General features: G+C 29.8%; 2 protein-coding genes across 2 annotated transcripts; both read right to left on the minus strand.

Annotated features, from left to right (window-relative positions):
* Positions 1 to 714: 714 nt before the first annotated feature.
* On the minus strand, positions 715 to 2,370 carry LOC145813539 (uncharacterized). Its single transcript, XM_082909067.1, has 3 exons — positions 2,187 to 2,370; positions 2,016 to 2,091; positions 715 to 1,896 (listed from the first exon to the last, which is right to left on the minus strand). Exons 1-3 carry the CDS (start codon positions 2,256 to 2,258, stop codon positions 785 to 787), a joined length of 1,260 nt encoding a protein of 419 aa, XP_082765193.1. The 5' UTR covers positions 2,259 to 2,370; the 3' UTR covers positions 715 to 784.
* A 20-nt stretch (positions 2,371 to 2,390) lies between these two features.
* LOC145812976 (uncharacterized) lies at positions 2,391 to 4,104 on the minus strand. The gene is made up of 3 exons (XM_082908233.1): positions 3,803 to 4,104; positions 3,406 to 3,742; positions 2,391 to 3,299 (listed from the first exon to the last, which is right to left on the minus strand). The coding sequence occupies exons 1-3, from the start codon at positions 4,102 to 4,104 to the stop codon at positions 2,391 to 2,393; spliced, it is 1,548 nt and encodes a 515-aa protein (XP_082764359.1).
* Between the last annotated feature and the right edge of the window lie 6,605 nt (positions 4,105 to 10,709).

A 10,709-nucleotide genomic window follows, 5' to 3' on the forward strand; every position in this document is an offset into this window, starting at 1 on the left:
CACTTGTCATTAATCTTCACCTAATTACTTTGACCCAAATTCTAGTCCACCTTCAAACAATAAACTACCTTACCTTTACTACTTCCAACTTGTACATCTACTATCTTAACGTCTAGCAATAGTGAACATCAATCGAGATTGATGATTCGGTTGTAAACACTGATATCCATGAGTTTGACAACAAATATAGAGATTGACGACATCAATGAGAATACTAAAATTAATGATGAACACAAATATTAATAGCAAGATAATAATGAACATCAAATTTGAGATTGACTATCACTTCCATCACCATGAACTTCAATAAGTTTGAATTGGACGACGAGCATAGTTCTAAATCGCGGTATCGGGTAACGTAACGGTATCGTTCGCGGAGTATCGGTATCGGGAGTATCGACCGATACGTATCGGGTATCGGGCGTCGCGGCTGTGAAATTTCAAAAATCATTAGCAATTCCTCTAAAACTCAATTTTATGTATTTTTTTGACTCTTTTAGCCTTAATTTATCACATTTTAATCAAAATTTTGATATGTAAAGACACTTTTGACTCATTTTCAACTAAATGATATGTATTTATTTTAGTCTCAAGCTTTTACTTGGCATATATGTTAAACTTTAATATAAAATTGATGTGAAAATATTTTTTTACTTATTTTCAACAATGAAACACTTTCACATACACAACAAATTAATAAGAGAAAGGGGGATATGAAAATAAATCATTCGCTTCAGTCATAATCGCATACAAACAATCTACTACAAATCAACAACTCTAAAACTTAGTAATAAAAAGAATTAAATGGTGGTACAGAAGAATCTCCATATCTCACATCACTTTGATCATCACTATGAATTGGTTGGCCTATTTCTCCATATTGATATTCCTGGTAGTAGTTATTGAAAGTGCATTGATCATAAGTAGTGTTGTTGCTGCCACTGCTACTTGATTGTTGTTGTGTCATTGCATGCCCCCCTGTACCATAATTGAAACCCTCTATATATGGATATTGATGAGGTTGTTGAGAGTAGTTCCAATTTTCCATATAAGGTGGTTGATAGATGTGTGGTGGTGGTTGACTTGGAGGAGGGTAATAAGGATATGGTACTTGGCATATTGGTCGCCAATGTTGAGTTCCCCTTCCATCTTCTTGTCTAACTCCGAGATGTCCAAATTGATTTCTAAGGTCACGATTACCATAAATATCATCAATATGTCGTGAACGCCCAACTGATGCTCCTACATCAGGAGTAGAAATAGAATGTCGTCGTTGCTGTGTAGAATCCCTATTCCAATCATGATCAATATGATGAATACTGCGTCTACAACCATGTGCAGAACCTGCAGACTCCCATTGTCCACCACTACCACCACCTGTTGGAGGACGACTGCCATCACTATCATCTCCACTACCACTAGGTGGACTCAAACCGCGACCCTCACTAGAGCCACTTCCAGCAGACCCTGCTCTTTGATGATGTTGAGGTACTTGGCTACTAGTTGCATGATCTCCCTCATCATCATCATCATCAACAATTAACCAACCTGAGTTATCTTCATCATCCAAGACTGCATGTTCTCTCTCTTGAAGCCATGGAGTTAATAGATCATCTTCTTCAAATATATAATCAAGATTGATGGGGTTAAAAGATTCCTCTCTATCATCTTGACTTTTTCGTGTTGCATGTCTAATCTTTAGCCTCATATTGTAATACACATAAACAAGTTTATTTAATTTTTTATACTTCAACCGATTCCTTGTCTTTGTATGTATCAGGCTAAATGTACTCCAATTGCGCTCACAATTAGAAGAAGACGTGGTTTGGCTCAATACTCTCACAGCCACTTTTTGGAGTGCCGGAGCCGATGTACCATAATGGATCCACCATTCAGCTTTATACAAATCAATCAAATATTAGTGATTATGTTATAATTTGATATAGAATTGTTGACAATATAACAATAATATGTAATTCAAATAGTTAATAGTTCATTGAGTATATAATAATTACCAGGATTTGTTGCTTTCACTGCTCTTTGTGCTAACACAGCACCAAAAGAATCTTCTTTATTACAAAATAAAGAGATCTGCAATGAACAAAAGGCAATAAACAGTTTTACAAACACAATTCACAAGTCAAATAATAAGTTATCAATTTAACTAATATTAAATAATGACTAACTTGATTTATCGCCTGTATTTGCTCGTTTAAATCTGGTAGAAGTCTCGAAATCACATTTCTAACTCCACTCATTACTTCTTGATGATTAGAAAGGTGCTCCCCATATTGGAATATGGGATTTAAAAAATAACCTACGTTCAAATATAAAATAATAATAAAAGTGAGACAAGGAACACATGATTTATAATTTAAATAAATTAAAAATTACTTACCAGTAGCATGCAAGTCCGTGTGTAGTTGGAAAGCCCATCGATTATCAATAATCTTCCAATAATCTACATAATAGCGACAATTTTGTTTGATGGCCAACTTTGCTCTATCCATGGCTTCATATATAAAACCCATTGTGGGCTTTTCATCCCCATCTACAAGTCTAAGCACCTTTAGAAGTGGTTCTTGAACTTTTAATACATCTGCCGCCTTGGTCCAAAAATCTTTACTTTGTATATTTTTTTTCGCTTCTTTTGCATCATCCTTTTTGGACCATTTGCTGTGCTTCCACTCTTGAGAATGAAACATATCCTGTAAAGCAGTCTTACGTTTAACAATGCTTTCCAAAGTAATGAAATTGGTGGCAAAGCGTGTGATGACAGGACGTAACAATTCTCTATCTCCTGTGAATCTTTTCATGAAATCAACGACCCAATTGGAGTTGTAAATAAAGCGTGTGATTACTTTTGCACAATCCAACACCTTTGCTACACTTTTTTTCTTCCCAATATCCTCTAACATAAGATCAATACAATGAGTTGCACATCCTGTCCAATACAGATTCTTTCTTTTTTGCATGAGTTTGTAACCAGTAGCCTTTATTGCAGCTTCGTTATCAGTTACGATTTGCACAACATATTCTTCTCCAATTTCATCCACTACCTTGTCCATGAGGCTTAGGTAATAATCAGATGTCCTACTAGGTACATCAGTTACATCCACAGACTTCTGAAAAATTGTTCCACGATTGCTATACACAAGAAAATTAACAATGTGCTTTCTTGTGGGTCCAGACCATCCATCACACATAATTGTAACACCTCTCTCAGCCCAACTAGATTTATGAGATTTTATCCAATTTTGTAAAGCTTCATACTCCATTGGTAAATACACTTCAGTTACCTGTTTAATAATAAATAACAAACAAAAATTATTAACAAGCATCTTAATAATTTATTTATTTTTAAACCTAGATAGAGTTTTTTCAAACTTTAAGTTAGAGGCTTACTTCATAAGAAGTAGGTAGCTTTGTTCCTTTTCCAACCTCTCTTGCAGTATCCAACATTGGTTCTAGCCATTTGGAATTAACAACATTAGTAGGCACTGGAGTGAACAATACAAACTGGCTAACTGCTCTTCCTAATTTCTTCTTTGCTTCTTTCAAGAATCTAGAGGAGAGCTTGGATTGTTTGTTGCCTTTGGTCCTATGAAGATCCACATCTATGTCTAATAATTGAACTTCTGGAGAGGATGTATCAATCCATTTCCTACCTGTACTAGCCTCACGAACACTATGACATCGCCGAGCAAAACCAGGAGTAGGTGCAACCTCAATATCACTAGTCCTATTTTATCGGGCCATAACCATTTCTAAGTCCTCCTCATCATTTTCATCATCATCACACTGACTGGCTCTAATTTGTTCTGTTAATTCCTCATTCATCTTCCTTTTGTCAATCTTTTTGCCCTTATAATTATTCAAATGATCCATCATTAGTGTTCGAACTTCACTACTAACATTAGCACAAGGTGCGACTTGACCTTTCATATGGGCTAAATGTTGCTTCAACCTAGTTATACCACCATTTAGCTCTTTTCCACAAAATTTACACCTAATTTTATGCCTATTATTTTCTAGTGGAATTCCAAATTTCCATCCAATATCATCACTTGGAAGTTTTCCAATAGAACCACCTCCGTGCGCCATTACAACTTTCAATTATCTACAATAACAGTTTTCAATTAACAAATATTATAATTCTAATTTAGTTACTAATAATAATGCATTTAAAATAAAAATAAAAAATCTAAACTATTAAACCTCTTTACTTAACAATTAAACCTCTTTAAAAAAATCTAACAGATGAAACTTCTTTAAAAAAAATCTGATATAAAAATAATCTAAAATAAAAAGATATGACAGATTCAAAAATATGACAGATTCAAACAAACACACTATAAGGAAATAATTATCCTAATCAACCCATTGTCATGGCTTCTAAGTTTTTCATAGATCACTAATTCTTTATGACTCAAATGAAGCACGAGAGACTGAAATGATATCAAATTGGGCTTGGGATCTTCTATATTAATTTTTTTTATTTATTTTATTTATTTATTTATTTTTATCTATTTTAATGCACTTTCAATCAATAATCAGGGTGACTCTAGTCTCATCCCCCATCAAGCAAACAAAAGCTCTTAAATTTTTTTTATTTGTATTATTAATATTTTATTATATATAGTTTGGTTATTTAAAAAAATCAAGGATCCCATAAAAAAAAAATATATATATTCAACACAATAATAATCCTATCTACATACAAATTATAAACTATTATAAACTATTATACAAATTATAAACTATTATGCGGCAGTCCCACAATCCCACATAAATCAAATAATAATCCTATCTACATACAAATTATAAACTATTATAAACTATTATAAACTATTATACAAATTATAAACTATTATGTGGCAATCCCTACAACCCCACATAAATCAAATTATATTTTATTATATATACATAAACAAACCGAGAACAGCAAGCAAAACCATTTGAAGAAGCTCCAGCCAAAACAAAAAACAGAGCAGGAAACAAATGCAAATAGAGCATGAGAGAAAAATCTTCAACGAAGAAACTTCAAATCGGTGATGGGTTTGGGTTCAATTCGACGCTTCTCCTTGCAACACTTTACAATATCGATGGCCCTGGGAGATGGATTTGGGTTTGATTGGGGAGTTGAGTTTGGTCCGATTGAGGGAAAACTTTAGAGGTTTTTTACACATTTATGGTGTCCTGGTGTTCGTGAGTCTGTGTGTATGTATTATTGCTTGAAGAAGACAAAAAATTTGAAGTGAAATGTTTAGCCCGTGAGTCTGTTATCCTTTCTTTTCTGCTTTTTCTTTTGTTTTTGCAGGTACTTTGGTCGATTCTTTTTTCTTTTACAGGTGATTTGCTGTCCAGGTGATTTGCTTTTCTTGGTGACTTGCTTTTCTCAATTATTTTTCCATGCTTTGCTCGTTTTTCAGCCGAATCAGACAATATCGGAACTGTATCGCCCACGTATCGGATTCAAGCTGATACGTGTCGGGAATCGGCCGCTACAGACGTGAAATTCAGTCTCACCGGTATACCGGGGAGTATCCGACTCGGCACTCCCATTTTCCGTTACGAACCGGCCGGTACGGAACGTACTGGCCGATATTTAGAACCTTGACGACGAGTTAACTTTTTGACAATCAAAATATTTTTTGACGACCAAAATTTAAATATAGACCACAAGATCCACGATATTACGGTGGCGACAATTTGATGGAAGAATGGAAATGGAAAGTCATTGATTGTTCTAGGGTTTTTTAGATGACAAAAACAAAGACGGATAAAGTATTAAGGTGAGAGTGAAAAGATGACAGATGATGTTTGGGCTAAAATCCACAAAAAAAAAAAAAACAAAAGGAGTGTTTGGGAAGAAAGATTTTAGCCTATTTTAGGTTAAAATTCACAAAAAAATAAAATAAGTTAAAATAGTTAATAAGACAAAATATTACATCAAATTCATAATCATTTTATTTTTTCTCTCACAAATATCACATTCAACTATAAAAAAATTCAATCATCTTTCCAAATAAAAAAATTTTAACTTATTAAAATAATTAAAAATTAAAATAATTTATTTTAATAATAACAACTTTCCAAACACCAAAAGATACATGTGATTTATAGAAAGTAAGTGGTGCAGAGAAATGATTAATGTTTGCGGTGGAAGGCAATAAAGGGGAGGAGATGGTGTGTGTGTGTGGGGTGGGCTTACGTGGCAAATTTCATCAAGAAAGTGGGCAACAATTAATTTTTGAAATAAATTAAAAAATATATATATAAGAGTCCAAGTAAAAAAAATAATAATAATATCAAAAAAGGAGAATTAGTAAAACTTAGCAAAATTCAATCATTTTATGTCCTGTGACAACTAATATGACATTTTCTATCCAACTTTGAAAGGAAATTAGCCTTAAGAGTAAATGCGGAAAAAAAAAAAAAATTTGAAACATAAAAGGCTAAAGTAAGAAAAAAAAAACTTTAAAGACCAAAATAAGAAAATAGTCAAACATAAAGAGGGCAAAATGTAATTTACCCATATAAAAGTGTACAAAAAGGACTTTAGTCAATAGGTTAAAAATCCTCCGAACAATTAAAAAAAAGAAATCTCAAGATTTGAGATTGTAACAAAAGATTGTAACAAAATAAATCCTTGAGTTTTTAATTTCATCAATTTAAATATTAATTTTTTTCATTTGTTTTCAATCTAAGTCATTCGCATATTTTTACTCATTAAACTCAATGTACGTATACATATAATATCTAAAATACTATTTTTCATTAAATTTAATGACTAAAATGCTATATTTCATTAAATTTAATGACTAAAATACTATTTTTTTCATTGATTTTACTTAATAAAAATAGCTAAATAATTTAGATTGAAAACAAATTTAAAATTTAAATTGATAAAATAAAAAATTTAGAATTTGTGTTATTATAAGGGTCAAACCCTAATTTTTCTTTTTTTTTTTTATAATTTTTTCAAAATACCTTTGATATTGGAGTGTACAAAAATAAGCAACTAACCTAGTTCAATTGATTAAAAAATAAAAGATTGTTAGAGCATTTTTAAATTATTTTTTTTATTTTTTATTTTTACACTTTTCCATGGCAAAATCACCACTACGAAAAATATGGACAAAATACCGACCAAATTGATTGTAATTGAAATGTCCGATCAATAAGAAATTTATAGGGCTCATAAAAGGCAGATAATCCACTATTTAAAAAAAAATAAAAAAAAATACACTTCCATTTTTAAGGTTTAAAAAAATATAATAATTACACAAATTGACATAATTATATTGTTCACTTTTTTTTAGTAAAGTTGAAATGATCAAAACTAATGCAAATGTAGGATAGTAGACACATAACAAACAAATTAAAATATTATTTTAATGTAAAAAAATAACAATATTATTTTTTCATCCATCTTATTAATATGAATGAAAAGAGAGATAATAACAATGCAAATTAAAACTTTAAAAAAATTCAATATAATTATGTCAAATCCAATATATTTTCTCTACCTTTAAAGAAATTCAATGTAATTTTTCCTTGTCTCTACCCTCATAATTATACAATCTAATTATTAATTTAAAAAATATATTAGTTATAAGTGATAAAAAGTAACATTTATTGTTATTATTAATTTAGGAGATGATGCAGCCCAAATTAAAAAGAAAGTCTTAAAGCTTGGACAAGTATTTAAAGAATGAAAATTAAATTAATAAAATATAAAATATGTAGAAAACTAGCTGGGAGCAAAAATACTATTTGTAATCAAACCTTATGAATTATCATGGATATTACCTTTTTTTTAAAATTTCAATTTTGTCAGTATGAGAAATTGTGGAGATAGAATGGGATCGATACATGTGAATCAATAATTACTCAGCAATGTTACATACTTATAATTTGTTTTAAAAAATTAATTTATTGTCTAAGTTCAATTTTTGTATGGTACAATCCATACTTAAAAATAAATTTATATTATACAAATTTATTTATTTTCTACTATCAATTCTAGATGCTGAGAATTACTAATAATTATCTCATGTAATAATTATTACTTATAAACTTCAACACTTTCTACCGCTAATATATTACCAAATTATATATTTAGTTCCTAAATCATCAATTGTATCTACTTAGTCTCTGAAATTATTATAAAAATAAAATATAAACCCATAAATATTATAAATTAGTAAAGGATCTTACCTAATTCAAATTCTATTACAAAAAAATATTAAATTTATATATATATTTTTTAAATATTTTATCTCGTTGTGTGTTCAAATTAGTATTAGAGTATGGTTTCGCAATATTGCTAATAAAATTACTTATATGAATATCTATCTATCTATTTATTATATAAGCAAAATGGGATTTATAACTCATAAAGCCTCTAAGATCTCCAAATTCTCAATCTAAATTACATATTTTTTGATTTTTAAAAATTAAAAAAAAAAATCTTCTACTGGCTAGCTCTTATTCAAGCAAAAATAAATAAATAAATAAAAATTAATATCCCCTAATTTACGACTTTCAAATGGAAAGTATATCAAATATATAACCATTTCAAAATTCAAATTTGAGGGTCACTAATGATGTATCCCATGATTTATAAGTTTTAAATATAAAATTAAAATTATCATAATTAGCTCATAATTTTTATATTAAGGAGTAATGAGAGTGACGTTGAGATTATTTATATATTTATGTATTTTACAAAAAATAATTTTAAGAAGAAATATTGTGAGAGTTTCAAAATCTCATACAAAATCTATATACTATTATAATTACAAAATGTTTTCATCTTATTAAAACTGAAAGCTGCAATTCTTTTTCTATTTATTTTTTTTTGATTTTGTTTAATTTTTGTTAATGTTTCATAATATGATTGGTCTATAAATTAATTTTATATTCTTAAAATAAAATTTTAAATTTAGATTCTTCCTTAAATTACGTTACCAGAATAAGATCAATATGCATTCTTTAATTTATGCATCTTTTATTAAATTATAAAATAAAATTTTAAATTTAAATTCTTTTTTAAATTAAGTTACTACAATTAGAATAAGATCAATATTCACATGTGTCATAATGATGTGTCATAATATTATTGGTCTAAACATAATATGTTATTAAATACACATTCAATTTATTAATTATTATTAAAAGTTTATATTTTTATTTTTTGACATTTTTGGTTTTAAATTTTATAATTTGTTTTATATCCTTCTAAACTAAAAGAATTTAGACAATAAATTTTTTTCATACAAATATTTTTTTTAACAAAAGACAAAACTATTAAGAAAATGAATGATTTTTTTAACAATTGTCAAACATAATGGATATACTCCTTTTTGTTCTTGGATCCAAGATCCGATACTCTTGTCTATACTCTTTTTTGTCTTGTTGTTGTTGAGTTGGTTATTTGGAGTTGTTGGTTGTGTTGTGAATAGGTCGGTAGTTCGGTTTTAAATGAGTTTATGCCTGTTTTTCTTTAGGTTCTCTAGAGTGGTCCTTGGGTTCTTTCAGTACTTTTACAGGTCTGCAAAACTATTGAGAGTAGGATAATCTTCACTCGAGCAGTCTTCTGCAGTCTACAAAACTTCTAGGAGGGGGTCATTGTGCGCTCGAGCCGTGTTTTGGTTACTCGATCAGTGTCACTTTCTTGTGTCTGATGCTCGAGCGGTTGTTTGGTCGTTCAAGCAGTCTGTGCGTATATTAGATCAAGAAAATGCCATTTTCTATCCCTTTTTACTCTCTCCGTAAAACATCCCAAAACCTAATTTCTTCTCTCTTTCTCTCTCTAGTTCTTGTTTAAACCCTCTCATACACCCTAATCCATTGATTTCACCACCATAGTGCCTTGGAGTAAAACGTAGAGCTCGTAGAAGAGATCATTCTAACAGGAGAAGATTTCGTTTTTGACTCCGCCAAACTTCAACACTTGTTCTCTTCTTCTTCTAATCTTGAGGTAGAGATTTCTTTTAACTCTTATATGATTGTTAGCCTTGTTATTTGCTTTTTAAAAGGGGATAGTAATTGAGAGTTATGGATTTTGATTTAAGGTTTTGATTTTAAAAATGTAAAAGAGGGGTTTTCACATGGGTTCTTGAGAAAGGTTGTAGGAATGAGTATATTGTTGAGTTGTGTTAAAATATCGGAAATTTCTCCTAAAAATAGGTTTTTGAAAGTAGAAGATGTTTTATTGGAAATCATTGGTGTATGACCTATGAATGAAAAGGGAAAGTTGTTGGATTTTGAAAGATAAAATGAATGTATCTGTTGATGATGAGAGTGGAGTTAAATATGTGTTATCACTCCTATTTTGAGATTATGATATTATTATTGTTGTTGGAAATTTATCTGTTGTATAGAGAAATCTGTTTTGGGCTATCGGTGAAGGATACCTTTGATTTGTAAAAATTGTATAAGAATTAGGTTAATTAAAACCAACTACTCATACATCTTGCATTGAATATTACTTCATACTGAAACATTGAAAATACATCGTTTTAAGAAAAAGGGGTATATAACTTGGTAAATATGGTTAGAGGATGTAGTTATAGTTTTATTATGTTGGCATGTGTGTCTTTGGTGAAAGTCCAGAAACCCATGCAATTAGATGCTAATCCTTTCGGTTAGTACCAATAAAATGGCTTTGGTAATGTTTATATATCCAACTGGCAGACACA

Source organism: Camellia sinensis, chromosome 15, assembly GCF_055761805.1.
Source record: "Camellia sinensis isolate YWXY chromosome 15, ASM5576180v1, whole genome shotgun sequence".
NCBI lineage: Eukaryota > Viridiplantae > Streptophyta > Magnoliopsida > Ericales > Theaceae > Camellia > Camellia sinensis.

Coding starts and splice junctions, on each gene's coding strand:
- LOC145812976 (XM_082908233.1), bottom strand. CDS start 4,104: ATGGCGCACGGAGGTGGTTCTATTGGAAAACTTCCAAGTGATGATATT. Junction 3,743..3,802: donor GAACAAATTAGAGCCAGTCA/GTGTGATGATGA, acceptor CCGATAAAATAG/GACTAGTGATATTGAGGTTG. Junction 3,300..3,405: donor AGCTACCTACTTCTTATGAA/GTAAGCCTCTAA, acceptor ATTATTAAACAG/GTAACTGAAGTGTATTTACC.
- LOC145813539 (XM_082909067.1), bottom strand. CDS start 2,258: ATGAGTGGAGTTAGAAATGTGATTTCGAGACTTCTACCAGATTTAAAC. Junction 2,092..2,186: donor AAATACAGGCGATAAATCAA/GTTAGTCATTAT, acceptor TGTTCATTGCAG/ATCTCTTTATTTTGTAATAA. Junction 1,897..2,015: donor AGTGAAAGCAACAAATCCTG/GTAATTATTATA, acceptor ATTTGTATAAAG/CTGAATGGTGGATCCATTAT.